The sequence below is a fragment of the Coloeus monedula genome (assembly GCF_965178545.1).
Source record: "Coloeus monedula genome assembly, chromosome: 7".
In the NCBI taxonomy this organism is placed as follows: Eukaryota; Metazoa; Chordata; class Aves; order Passeriformes; family Corvidae; genus Coloeus; species Coloeus monedula.
In genome coordinates this window covers 14,713,729-14,728,320 of record NC_138787.1, presented here as the reverse complement: position 1 = coordinate 14,728,320, position 14,592 = coordinate 14,713,729, and the positions used below count along the sequence as shown (strand labels likewise).

The 14,592-nt window shown below is 37.4% G+C and overlaps 1 protein-coding gene across 22 annotated transcripts in view; it reads left to right on the top strand.

Moving 5' to 3' along the window:
- Positions 1-14,592, top strand: part of ABI2 (abl interactor 2) — a 66,739-nt gene that overhangs the window by 36,264 nt on the left and 15,883 nt on the right. For 4 of the 22 annotated variants that reach the window (XR_014226561.1, XR_014226562.1, XM_082284854.1 and 1 more), the window contains exons 4-7: positions 2,725-2,742; positions 9,693-9,790; positions 10,525-10,671; positions 11,721-11,845. Coding sequence is in view for 20 of the 22 variants with exons in the window: in XM_082284854.1 (XP_082140980.1) it covers positions 2,725-2,742; positions 9,693-9,790; positions 10,525-10,671; positions 11,721-11,845 (388 nt within the window). In the remaining 2 variants the exon portion in view is untranslated. Of the gene's footprint in view, positions 1-2,724; positions 2,743-9,692; positions 9,791-10,524; positions 10,672-11,720; positions 11,846-12,755; positions 12,939-14,592 lie in introns of all 22 variants that reach the window. The other 18 variants (XM_082284845.1, XM_082284843.1, XM_082284844.1 and 15 more) reach the window with 10 other exon arrangements.

Here is a 14,592-nt window from a genome sequence, read left to right as displayed (position 1 = left end):
TTGATTTGTCTGCTTGGACGGCCATTTAAATGGCAGTAGGTTGTTTAACCTAACTTTTAAAATTCAAATTCCGAACAGTTTAATTACCTTTCCCAAGCAGTTTTACTTAAGGTCTTTTCAACATCCTGTTTGTCAACAGAAAGTCTCCTTCCCCCCATTTCTTACCCAAAGAATCAACCTCTGAACAGATTTTAAAAAGGCCTAGCAAAAAAGCATACCCAACTTTAATAACTACAGTTTTGACCAGGAAATTATTACCAGTCTTGTGTTAAAATCTGCTACCAATTTTGAATTTATGCAGGTCAGCAGATGTCCTTCTGGATGTGGATGGAGCATATTAACCTGTAGGATTGCTGTTCCTAATATTTTCATAATCACTTTTTGGTTTAGGGAGATAATTTTAGAACTCATTAAACAATAGTTTTTAGTTGCTCTGCAGCACAGTCTTATTTAGCACTGGCTCTAAATCATTATAATTGGTATCCTACTTACCTCAATGTAGCAGAGTCATACTAAGATGCAATGAATTACATTCTTTTGAAAGAACATAGTTCATCGAATGGATGATGACTCGAGTGTGTGTTTACATCCATTTGTTATGCTTATGATAGACTTAAATTTTATTTACAATGCACTAGGTTTATCTAGAAAATGAAGAAGTATTGTGCACTTGTGAAACAGCAATCAGAGAACTTGAGGTCATGCTATCCTGAAGATTGTAAATGTGTTCCAGTCAGGTTAATGGTGTGCTTAGGACAGAAGAAAGAACAGCTCTCTTGTTGATGGGGAAAAAGTGGCCAGTGGGGTTTATGAACCTGTTGTTTTTGTTCTGCATGAGTTATTACAGATTAGTTTATTAGATCTCTGGCTGTAGAACAGAGAGAAAAAAATAAAAATATGCGGAAGCTTTAAATTAGCCTATATATAGCTCTTTATTGTTTGAGCTGGGATACTTTTCCCTTCAAGTGAGCATTCGAAAGGAGTTGTTGCATAAACAGCATTAAAATTCCAGTTAGCATCAGGGTTCCTCAGTTTGTGTTTGTTGTCCTTTTTCTGCTCAAGGGCTTCTGCTCCAGTACTTGGACCCAGAATTATGTATTTTCAGGACAGGCAGAATGCTTGATGCAGCAGACATTCATTGTAACCCCTGAGAAAGATGGCAAGCTGGACAGAATAATACAGGAATAAAAGGGAGGATCCTTGGCCAAGAAATTCAGTATACTCTCAGCATAGCAGTAGTATAGACCCTTGAGCATCTTACTCCTTCCATTCAGAAATTTGAAGCATCATGGAGACGATGTTCAGGAAGGGTTGCTCTATAGTATGGTTTCTTAATAGATGTGAGAGGATTCAAGTGCCTCTCTATCATCCCAGCAGTCCCTTCTCATCTTCCCTCCCTGAAGCTACAATGCTGCAAAAATCTAAAGAACCTTTTGTGTGACAGAGACTTGCTTTCAATTTTTTTCAAATGTTTCCCAAGTTACAAAGTCTTCCAACCTATTGTTCCCACCAAAGAGTTCTTTAATCAAGGGAATGGGGGAAAAAAAAAGTGGTCCCTTCAGAGAGGTGTGTATTAAGGCATTGTAGTTACCAGGCAGTCCTGCTGAGGTCTCTGCTGATGGATCTTCCAGTGTAACTGCCCAGTCTGGCCAGTACAGGGGGACTTGGTTTTCCAGTGTCACTGCATGAGGCAGAGTCCATATTGGTTAATCGATCCACAGAACTTTAAACTCAAAGACAGGAGATTTTCTAGTAAGTCAGATTATGCTTGTTTTTAATAGAGCAGGGTCTCTCCTAAATGGATGAAACAAATCAGTCACTCTGGATGCTCTACTATTTATCAGAATATTTAAATAAATATTTATTTGACTATTTAAATCTTTACATGAATATTTAACATCCAGTGTTGCAGAAAGCGTAGTAAATTTAACGTTACATTTAGATAAATTGAACTGAAAACAGATCATTCAAATGGAAAGACAAGTAATTTTAAAAGACATTATTATGGAGAAAGATGATGTATGATATTGTTCCAGTAAGATGCAGGACTTAGTGTCAAAAAGCTAGCACCTAGGTTTTAAAGTAAGATTTTGCTGTTGGTTAATGTCTTAATTTATACTTTAGAAAATGTGGATCTGTGGTGCAGTATCCACAGAGTGTGCTGTACGTCTTACAAGATGTAATGATTTGCTCTTGATCTTTGTTCAAGAGGTATCTCATGGCATCAAGTTAACCAACAGCATTCTCTAGAAAAGAACGTTTATTAGCTTAATATGTTAGAAGCTTCCATTTGAGCTACTTGTAAACATGCTAATGCATGTAAACAGTGAGCTCAGGCTCATTGATAAGGATAGTCTTTGACAGCTCAAATAAATTAATCTCTGAAGTTAATCCATCTAGGTCTCATGATACATTTTGAAAGAAGCTGCCTTTTTGTTAGCACTGTAAAAAGTTGAGTAAACAGTGTACAAACATTTGAATGTTGAAGTAATAATTTAAAGGCTTTGTGGTCAATGTATATTAAGAGTTTCAGCTTGAAGATCTTTTGTTCATGACATTCTGCTTTAACCACTCTTTCTATGATCTACTGATACATTATTTTGTTAATGCCGAATGCTTAACTTTTTTCTTTCTTTTTCCTTTCTCTTCATATCCTGAAGTTCCAACTAACCTTTCAATGCTTTTTTTCCTTACCTCTTTTATTTGCTCCATTTATGCATTAAGTGGTTGCTTAGATTTAAGGTAAGAAACCCCAGGGCTGGATTTCCATTCTTCTTCTGAGATTATTACACACGGGGAGATGATTGACATCAATGCTACTATTGTTTAAAACAACACCCGCTCTCCCTCCTGTGTTGCAGAACTTCTGCTGAGTACTTCATTGTGGATAAGCATTTTGTGATATAAATTGATGTGTATATGAAAGGAAGCTAACACAGTTAATTTTAAAAGCTTTGTGGTAAAATACTAGCTGCCCTCAGCATATCTAACAGATCATTTATGAGGGAGGGATGTTGTGCTAGCCTTGTGTAGACAAAAATATACACGGACTAGGTAGCAGCTGAATACGAGCCTCCCCCTGTGTAATATTCTTTTTATCCTATATGCGGTGTAAGTTACAGTTTGATTTGGATTAATGTTTCAGTGTGAGATTGCTCAGATAATGGGCTCCAAAGGTGTGTAACAAATTCAAATCTGTATATTATTTTTTAAAGTTGCAGTATTCTTAATTTTTTTAGGAACTGATAGCACTGCTTAAATACTCAGAGGCACTCATCTATGGAAACTTCCAGAAATTTGATCATTGCGTAAAATACTTAATAACTGTTAAACAACAAGATAAGTGATTTATTTAGTTGAATATTAAATGAATAGTGCAACAAGAACTCAGGCTGAAATATGCCAAATTCTTTAAATGTTAGCAGTCTTAGTGGCTGCAGAAGCAGCAATAAAAAGCATCAAATCAACTAGACAAGCAGTTAAATTAAGTTACATGATATTATGGTGGAATTCATAGTACATTAATTAATAGATAGGTTATAGACTTGAGTATTATGATATCCTCTTCCTCCTGAAATGCAGCTGGTTTGGGGAAAGAGGGAATGGAAGTTTTTTAGTAGCAGGTGCCACAGTTTTAATGAGGGAATTGTATTTTAGAACATAGAATGCTAATATGTAGAATGAGTATATTGATTAAAGGAAGTTCCAAGTTGTCATGGAATATTTTAAAGTATTTTCTATGACTGGAAAAAGCTAAAAGAAATCCTGCAAATTCCTGAGATGGCTTGTAAAACCAAGTATTTCTGTAGAAACCTCCTTGATGTCCCTATGAAATTGGACAGATGGTACTTTTAGTCAGGTATTTAAGTGTATGTAGCATATCTGATATAATAATGGAAAATTTTTAATTTATGAGGGAATTCTCACATCATTTGAAATTTATTTTTACAAAGGTGGTGAGGTGTACAGTATTTCAACTCATAGTGTTTACATGCTTTTAATTTGAGAATGGCAAAATGTGTTTCCTCCCTGTTTTTTTACTGTCTGTTTACAGAAAATGGATACTTTTGGTGTTGAATATGTCTTATTCTGGACACACTTAATATTGGATGATGGTTTTCTCAGTGTTCTTAAAAAACGAATTTGCAAACTCAATTTTCTTTGTTGTTCTCTGTAGTTGCAGTTTATAAACAAGTCATGACTATCCTAAGAAAAGTTTTAAAATTGTATAATTGTAGATTATATATGAACTGACATATCTGTGCATTATCTGCAGTGGCAATAAGAGTCTCTTCAGCTTTTCAGAGAAAATATTTTTTCTGTTTATAGGTTTGGAATGAAAATAACATTTTTTGTTATAACACCATTTCTTTATTTACTAGAGTGAACCCAATTAGAAATTTGATCTGAGGAATCAAACATGTCAGTCAACTTCTCATTGCCAAAACATGGGAGTTTAAAAGAGAAAACAAAAAAGGCAGAAAGCAGCGCAGCATCTCTCAGTAGACCTGAGTTATTCTTTCTCTCACTACAGTCACTGTGCATCAGGCTGAAAGAAGACTAAAAAGCAGTTAGTAGCCCCAGTACTGTGTGAATGGTTATTTTACTTCACGTAGAAGTGATTGGATATGAAGTGTTTAGCCTGCATTTCTTTTTCATGATTGCAAAAAAACCTTAGCCTTACCTAGCAGCTATAATATTAAACTGACTGACTGTAGCACTGGATTTGTGTCTGAGAAACTGTAAACAGATTTTGAAGAAAATTTCAGTTACAAGTCAGAGGAAAATCAGTTGAAAATTACATTGTTTAAGCCTTTTTGTATTCACCAGACTTGGTTCTTCAATTACTTTACATAGGTGGATGTGGTAAAAACAAGTAAGCTCATTTACTGAAGCTTCTACTTGTGGTCATTAGCCAAAACAGGGCTGAAATTTATACATTTCACTACTGTGTAAACTGGTTAATGAACTGACAAGCAAATGGTTTGATTAGACACGCACAGTAAGTATTTGAGTGACTGAGCACAGCCTGAAAAGGAATTGCCTTTGAGATAGCAGATGATGGGCCAAAAATCTATTCATCGTCTCTGTAGTGTTAACAAGATGAAGCAAGGTATGGGAAGGTAGTTTTCATTCAGCCTTGTGAGTTTTTTTCCTGTAATTTGGTATAAAATTGCTCAAGAAGGTCAAGGAACTGCCTGAAGTTTCTGAATCTAATCCATGAAACATCACTGGTGGGACACTTTTTCTTACTAGGTTTTGGACAAAAAAATTATTCTTTTGACATCCTGAAAGTTCTAGAAAATACAGTATAAATGTAAAGCACCACTTAAAAAATTCTGGCTGCATCCAGCTTTAGAAAGTAGCTCCTCCTGAGGTTTGATTGTTGAGTATCTGGTGTTCAGGATTTTTAGGGGGAAAAAACAACCAACCAACTGAAAATAACCCAACCCCTCAAAAAGCCCACCTTGCTTTTTTGCAGGTAAGTGCCTCACATCTGTATAAATACAGGGCATTGGTGCAAATAGTTTCTGCAGTCTCTTGACCAGCTCTCATGTCTGACCAACTACGTATTTCTGCACTTCCTGTTCAGTGTATTTTTTTTTTTGCTCGTGAAAACATTCCCAAGAATTAAATTGAATGGACGGCAGGATTTATCAGTTTTAACCAGTTTTTCTGTACAAATTCCTTATACAGTGGAGTGCTAAAGAAACTCAGTATGTCAAATGCTGATAAAAATGTAACTATGAAGGAAACTTGGTTATATGTAGGACCATAAGATGGTGTTTTAATCACGGTAATCTATGAAAAACTTGTCGCCAAAACCAGAAACTGGCCAAATAAGTCTTAATTATTAAAAAAATTAGACTTAAAAGGATAGTTTTTCTGAGTGCTCTAGTGAGTGCTGTCTTGTGTCTTGAAGTCATCAGATGGTACCTTTCTAGAACTGTAGCTCAGTAATAGAAAATACTGGATGAAATACTATTGTACCATTTTGGAATAGAATGGTCCATTGGGATCCATTTCTTTACAGTTCATTTTACAGCTGTTACTGTGGGGCAGGATCCCAGAGTGCTTTCCAGGATGTGTTACTTACCAAGGATCTGCTTTTTAAGTAGTTTCTGTTGTTTCTTCCTTGGCAAAACTTCTAATTCCAACTCCAGTACTGACAAAGTTACAGCTTCGGTAGAAGATATTTTTCTGTAGTGCATGTTCTTGCTAATTCATCTATAAAAAACTTCTGCAAGGTATCCAGTAAAAAAAAAATGTAACCAAGATCTTGCTAGAATTATGTGGTGTTCCACAACTTCTGTTGGTAATATTTTTTACTTTTTTTTTTCTTCTGTGAAAAAGGAAAAAAAAATTATTTGAAAAATCCCTGCATGCATTCTGAACAGACCCTGTGCCCTACTTATCTGGTCATGGGGTTGTCTTCCTGCTTTTACATCAGTCAGCTGTGGTTTTTTCCTGAGCTTTATGCCCAAATCATTACTCCCTCTGTTATTTTTTTCCTGTTCTAAACACAGTGGTTGGCTGGTTAACTGTGCAGTTGTGAGCAAAGGCAGAGACAGATACTCCTTTGTCTTTCTGGTTGCAGGCTCTCTTTTGCCATGCATTTTCTTACAATGATTTGCAAGATTTAAACTGGAAATCAGCCCCAGACCTGTGGGGTCCTGCAGTCAAACCATCATCAGGCAGATGCATTCCTCTGCTTTCACCCTCTCATGAAATCAGCTGCATCTGGGTAGTTCCAGCTGTGCAGAACCAGAGGAAATGACGTCTGAAACAATGCAACTTCTGGCAAATACCAGTTTACTTCAGAAAAAGGATTTTTTTTTTAACTTGACAGCAAATGCAAATGTGACCTCAAGTTCTGGTGGTTGCTTCAGATTTTAGGTGTTTGTAAGAGGGATGTGTATAGGTGAGGATTTGTGTATGGAAGCTGTATTTACAACCATATGTGCAAAACAGAAAAGGCAACAGAGTAAAGTGTGGAAGAGAGGGAGCAATAATGGCCTCCCTTGCCCACCCTGCCCTCCAGTAGAAATTATCATTGAAGGAGACAGCTGGATATATTATAGTGTTTGTATCTCAGCTGTAGTTGCAACTTTGTGCCATTTTAGATTTTTTTTTTGTATCTTGCATGCTTTTATTTTCAAGGATCTGCCCATTTTGATTAGAACTATTGAAATGATTGTATATTTTTAATTTCTCTTGTGTGATGATTTGGCAGTAAGTCAAAGGGGAAGTTACTTGCACAGGATTGTTTAACTTAGAGTAGCTGATCCTAAAGCCATCAGTCCTGTCAGATTTGAAGACAGCCCTGTAAATTTTAATTACTTGCTCTTTGAACATTTCAATTTCAATGTTGAAAAGTAATTTCCAGGACCCTGAAACTAAACCTACTGCCTGTGAATTTCCCCATCTTTCAGGTTAGTCTTTTTAAAGGATGGTTTCTTTTTGCTGAGTTCCTGGGCTAAAAAGGGATCATTTTTTGTTTGGCCACATTCTCTAAAGCTTTCTTGCCATCCTTTGTCAAGGATGGGTTATACTGCAGTGTTAATGAAAGTATCTAGCAGTCACTGGAGTTCTGTGTTAGTGAGGGAAGGGTTACCTCCACTTCTGGCTGTACCCAGTGTGATGTTCCAGCATCCTCCACCTCAGCCATCCTTTCTTTTCGTGTAGCCGTAGCCCTGGGGATGCCTGGAAGTTAATTTTTGTTCTTGCAGACATTGTGTGTAAAATAATAAGATTATTTGTATTAAATATATGGAATTTTATATTAACTGTAAAGTGATAGCCAGTGGTTACATCATCTCGTCAGAACCAATAGTGTAGCCAATTAAAACCCTAATTAAATGGACTATTCAGGGGCATGCAGATTGCTCTGTCATCTAAAGGCATCCAAAAGCAGAGGCTGAGTGGGCTGTTTGAAATACAGCAAGTGACAATTCAGTGAGCATTTAATTAAGGTGGATTTTGTATGTTTATGGGGGTTTTTTTGAAAACTCAAGTAGGAAGGTGGGTGAAACAGGCATGTTTAATGAAAGAGGAAATACAGGAGGTGCTGCAACTTTAAAAAAAAATTCAGATTTTGCTATTTCTTAAATGTTCCGTGTATAGAATAAAATGTATTTCATTTTACACTTTCCCTTTTCCCTTCAAGTAGTTGTAGTTCAGTGCTTACCTCATCCCTCACTTGAATTAACTTTAGATTTCTTGTTGCTTAGAGTTGGCTTAAAGGACTTTATAATGCTGTGCAAAATAATTTTGTCTTAAATTGACATTCCAGAGTACTCTTGCACAACTAAATCCAAACTCCTGTTTTTGAATCTGACAAAATACCCCTTCCAATGCTTGGGTTTTCTTTTCCTCCCTGCAGACTGAAAACGTAGATAGCACTGGGATTATTTAGAGCCAGAGAATCAAGTTTCAGTGGATTAGAATCCTGAATGTATTACTCTTTGTAGTGTTGTCAATATTTATCAATTCACAAATCTAAACATTGCCAAGGTTTTAAGTGAGTTGTTACAGTCAAATTTTGAAGGAGTAATTTGCCTTCAATGATGTTTGCAAATACTTTTGAGTGCCTTGATCACTGTTTCATTTTTTCTGTGGGAGGTGGGGGCAGTAGCCAAGACTTAGGTTTTGGAAAGAAGAAACACTGTGAAATAGAGCATGACAGGAAGAATAGAGAGAGGGATGTAAGCACACTTGTTCAGGTTTGCTGAATATCTCTGTGCCTAAGCAGTAGCTCAGGCGTTCGTGAATCCGAGCTGTTTTGTAAGCAGACCGTGTAATGATTCCTGTAAGGATGCGTGCATTGAGGGAGTTTTGCTTGGCTGGCAGACTGCAGAGAAGCAAAATGCACATTGGTAACAATTGTTTACGATTCCTAGATTGATCAGTCAGGCAGGAATGCAAATGAGTTTTTGAAAGAAGTTAGAGTAAATTATTTTATGCAAATTTACTTCATTAGTATTTTAACCTGACAGAGGGGAAGTGGACAATTGCAGTTATATCACATCACTGCTAAGTATTTATCTCCCTGTCCATTTATTTATAAACTCTTAGAGAAGAAATTGCTACAGATTTGATGGGGGGAAAAAATAAACCTTTGTATTTTTCTCAAAATAGCTTTCTCTCTATGTTTACATGTATGTAACTAATATTTAAAGTAATTACCTTTAGAAGTTTTTTATATGCTGTGAAAACATTAAAACATTAATGGATCATATTTATATATTACTTCTCCCTATCTGTATAAATCACATTAGATTGTGGCCTATTAGATAAGCCTTAGTATTTTTAAACAGTATTCAAAAATATTTTTGCAAATTTACTGTTCAGTAGTGCCATGTGAAATAACTGCCTTTATCTCAAAAGATGACCGGGAGGTTCAGCCAAGATAGGTTCAGTGTCTGTATTGTCAGAGATTTAATGTTTATGTGATAGTCTGAAGGCAAATTCACTTTTTTGTACAATTTCTAAAATCTCTATGTCACAAAGAGTCCTTTGAGCGCAACTCTTGACTTCTAGCAGAGTGGAAATTGCATATAAAACGCATGGCCTGTCAATTTTTTTTGTTTAAACCTTCCCCTACTTAGAGTTAATTGCTAAAGGCATCTCAGTGTCTCCCCCTCGACCCTGAGCTCAGTGAAGGCCGTTTTTCTCCCCGTTCTTTCATGCAGGTCAGCACCCAGAATATGAAGATGGGTGGGCTGCCTCGCACAACACCACCCACCCAGAAGCCACCAAGTCCACCGATGTCAGGAAAAGGAACTATTGGGTAAGTGCAGTTACTGAGTGGGTGAACAGAAGGGAAAAGAGGGAAGATTCTTTTTCTGTACTGGGAGGAGTGTTATAGTTTCATTTTAACAATTCACAAAGGTCAAGAGGTGTTACATCTGCATCCTCTAACACTGATCATGTCTTGTATGTTAGTGTGCTTCTGCCAGAAGACAGTGGGCATCATCAGCCTTTCCCAACAGCAACCTTTTTCTCAGTGCAGAACACTTACAGTTACAAGCTTTAGAGTAAAATGTTGTTAGCTGTGGCTTTCACAGGTGGTGCTAAACAACTGAAAAATGAGTATGTGGCACTGTTCATTAATTATTTGTGCTGTATTTGATAAAAGTACTTTCCTGCTAAGTTTATGAATCTGACTTTGACCTTAGGAGAATGTGTTACAAGTGGGATGAATGCTGGTATGTGATTATGTATATACATACACACCATGGTGCTTTATTTTAATGCAAGACAATGGCTTACCTTTAAAACAAGAACGGGACGTGCAATGCAGAGTTTATTGATAGGAAGACTGAAGTACGTGAAGACTATCCTTAATTGTTTTTTCCTTCATCCTACAAAATAAGTACTGCAAAGTTATAGAAAAAACTTTTTTCATTTTTTAAGCTCACATTACTGATTATTAGTATGTAGCTGTCTTTTAGTGAGTGAAGAATCTCTGGTTTTGTCTGCGTTACCCTAACTCGCTTGTGGCATGTGCTTGTGCCGGTGCAGGCGGCACTCCCCGTACCGCACGCTGGAGCCGGTGCGGCCCCCGGTGGTTCCCAACGATTACGTGCCCAGCCCGACGCGCACCATGGCCCCGGCCCAGCAGAGCCCGGTCAGAACGGCCTCGGTCAACCAGCGCAACCGCACCTACAGGTACCGGCCTGGCCCGTGGGCGCAGGGCCAGAAAATGCTGTGCCAAATACCAAATCCAGCAGCACCTCCCTATACCCTGAAGCTCCCTTATTCATTGTATGGACTGGGAATGTCATTGGAAGTGATGAGAATGAGCACTAATAAAACCAGAATAGTGAATCATGTTAAGATTATTCACTTAATCCCCTATTCACTTTGGTTTTAGTGCTATCACTTGGAGCAGTTAATGAATTGCTAAGACTGTGAAGTCTTTGAAGGAGGTGGATCGTGATACTGTTTTACTAAATGATTACCACACTGGGGGAAGGCTTTGTACACAACTTGCCTTCTACGTATTGAAGGGCTGCATAGATGCTTATACTTGACATTTTTGAACAGTCTTTGATGTTTATTGATTGAGTAGCTGATATTGTAGCATAGTATTTTGGGGATATTGATAACTTCAAACAGAGTAAAGCTAAACTGCATTACCAAAGGCTCTGCAGAAGACTAGCTTTTTCTCTAGGTTAATAAATTTCATGATGTGATAGATCTAAATACTTCCCTTGAAATCTTTACTTTTTAAAAATAGTGAGTACCTGAGGATGGCTAGACAAGTGGGCTTAAAAGATGAGAAATCTTAAGTACTACTGTTTTACAACTTCTAGACTTCAGTAGTCTCAATTGAAAGCATACAAATTGCAGTCTAAGCACTCTATACTTTTTAAAGTTTTAGGAAAAAGCTCTGTATTTCCTCTGTAGGGGCTTAACAACCCTGGAATGACATGCTTTGAACAAGGTTCTGGAAATGTTTCATTTTTGGGCAAGCTCACTAAGCTTACTGAAAAACTTACTTACTGAAAAACTTACTTACTTACTGAAAAACCTCCTGTGTTGTAGTCAAAGTGGTTAGTTTCAGGAAAACAGCTTTGTATAGGTTTGCATCATCCCTGTTTCTTTTCTCTTGTTCCTTGTTACTTGTTTGATTTCGTAAGATGCTCTATGAGAGATTTTATGTTTCAGCATGAACTGCAGCATATTCATACCCTGGTTCCTTTGGTTTCTTACAGCAGCAGTGGGAGCAGTGGAGGAAGCCACCCAAGTAGTCGGAGCAGCAGTCGAGAGAACAGTGGAAGTGGAAGTGTAGGTGTTCCCATTGCTGTTCCCACACCATCTCCTCCTAGTGTCTATCCAGGTAAATGGAAACTTGCTGTTCCTCTTTCTGCCTCAGTGATAACCTTGAGCATTTGCAGTTTCCTAAACTCCAAGTGAAGCCCCGTGTTCATTGCTATTGATAATATGAGTTTGAATCAAGTAGTATCTTCTCTGAATGTCTGATGTGCTGTAATGTTCCTTTTATGTATTAATTTGTTTATCAGAATTTTTTGCCTGGCTGTCTGCATGTGACAAGGTAGGACACAGCACCTTTTTCAGTGGGCAGAGGGACACTTCTCCCTTGTCCTTTTAAATAAATAGATGTTTTTTCATTGGCTGTTTATGCAGATACATAGAAGCATGTTTTTAGAAAATTAAATTCAATGAGAGGCAGGCACAGAGTAAATCCTGAGTACATCAATGCAAGCCTGAGTTGTCACAAAGAGATACTTGCTCAATGTAATGGCCCCAGACTTTCCAGAAGTAGGAAGAGTTATTAGGACTTCTTTTTCCTTTGCTCAGCCTTTTCAGTGAAGAAGAGCCTGTAGTTGGCTTGCAGCAAAATAGCTGATGCTTCTGAAACAAAGAGCTGGAAATTTTTTGGTTTCCTCTTTGTATTTTCTAATTCATACAAAACTTACAGACGGCCATGCTAGAGACTGGAGCATAAATAACACAGTGCAACATCATCTTTCAAAAGTAATGGCTTTCACTGAAAAGTTTGGGTTGTGTTCCCTTCAGACCTGGAAAGAAGTGGATTTGCTTGACCGTCATTTACCATCTACACAGGAATGAACCTTTCTTTAACAGCTCCATTGTTTTCTCATCTCATGCATTCTGAAATGCTATGCAGCTAATAAATAGCTAACACTGAATAGTCAGAGGCTTTCTCTAATCCTTGCTAACATATCTCCTTATTAACTCCACCTCTTCCTCCTCTCTTCACTTAGCCCCTGCTGGCTCAGCTGGCACTTCTCCCCTTCCTGCTACCTCTGCTCCTGCCCCAACTCCTCCTGCTCCTCCTGCCCCTTCCTCCGCTGCTCCAGATGCTGCTGCTGCTGCAGGAGCTCAGCCCCTTGCTGATGGCTTCACCTCTCCAACTCCCCCTGCTGTTTCTTCCACACCCTCTGCAGGTGAGTGTCTGCTCCAGCTGCTGGGCAGATGAACCCAGATGTGATCATGATCCAAGGCATTGCAAAGTTACTTTGGCAGCAGTGATTTATAATTTAAAAAAAAACTTAATTATAACTAGAAAATATCTGATAATACCCAACTATAATGCATAGTTATAGCAGACAGTTCAAGGTGTGCTGATTTTATTAACAGCAATCATTTAATTTTATAATTTTATTATTTTTACATTTATCTAATTTACTAAATCATAATTTTTTTATTTTTGGATACTGAGAACCTCATAAAATAATTGTATTTGGAGGGAACCAGCACCGATAGTTCTGGGTCTTTTTACTCTTTCTATTACTTACTTACTTTACTCTCTCTATTACTTACTTTAATAAATGCAATTTTAAAAAAGTGCATCTAGCAAAGTATAATTTATATGACTGGTTTCTTCAATGCTGTCAAATGATGAGTCTCCCTTTAATGAACTGATGAAAAGGGCAGAGTTTTTTTGTCCAGTATTAGGTAAAATACAAGTATTTATTATGTAGACTAGTATTAAAGCATTTTGTTTTAATATGTAGTACTTAGGGTGTATATTGCAACTTCCTTTTTTTAGTGCTACACTTATGGTTTTCTCATGAGCTGAAGTTGTAGAGTGTAGCACTTACCAACCATAATGCTGTCCTGTATCACCTTTTGATGAGGAGATTGCATTGTAAAGATCTCCTTCAGACAGCCAAATTCACATGTAGCTACCTGCATGCTTTGCTACTTTACATTACAATGGAGGCTGCTCACAGGGGTGTGAGTTGGTTTGTGTTTATTAGTGTCCTTCTCTTAGTAAGAATTGCACCAAGTTCCAGAAGCATTCTTGAAATTGCATTTAGTTTAAGGGGCTGTAGCTCATAAAGAATTAGAAGATATTTGCACTAGAATCCGTAACTGTGACCAGAATTTTCTGAAGTGTGATGAATTTTGGTCTTAGAAGATGATGCTGATGTCTAAACTACTTTCATGAAGATGAGCTGTGGCATATGGGGTCTCAATCAGTTTTTCATTTTTGATGCACTGTCAGTATCCCAGTTCTTAAGCCATGTTGTTTCTGTATTTTTAACAAGTCAAAATCAAGCAAAGATTAGTATTTTAATGGCTGTGAATTCGCACACAATTTCATAAGGGAAATTTCACGTTAGTTACTGTTTTTAAGATCTTTTGTTTCCCTATTTTATTAGTGAGGTTACTTGTATGGCTTCTCTGAAATAAAGTATTTGAAGAGACTGGATGGATCACCACTTCCGAAGTCACAGCTTTTCGTCCTTAAAAACCTCTTAGCCCTGTTTCTTCTCTCCTCCCTTCTCTCCAATCACCACCAGTTTCTGCAAGTACATTAGGTTACAGAGAGAGAGAGAGACAGACATTGGAAAGACGCGTCAGGAAAAATGGGAAAAAGCCTTTATAGAACAGATGCTTTCTTAGTTGTTCCTCATTTGTAAAAAGTAGGTTTTTTTTATATGGTACACTACATTATTGGTACAAAGCAGAGGGAATGAGAATCTGTAGTTCATGCACTTGCTCTTACAAGCAAGTAATAGAGCAAGCAACTTGTATTTTTATTTGTTGACCTAGTACAAAGTTGTGAAAAGCAAGCAAAACATAATGAAGAAC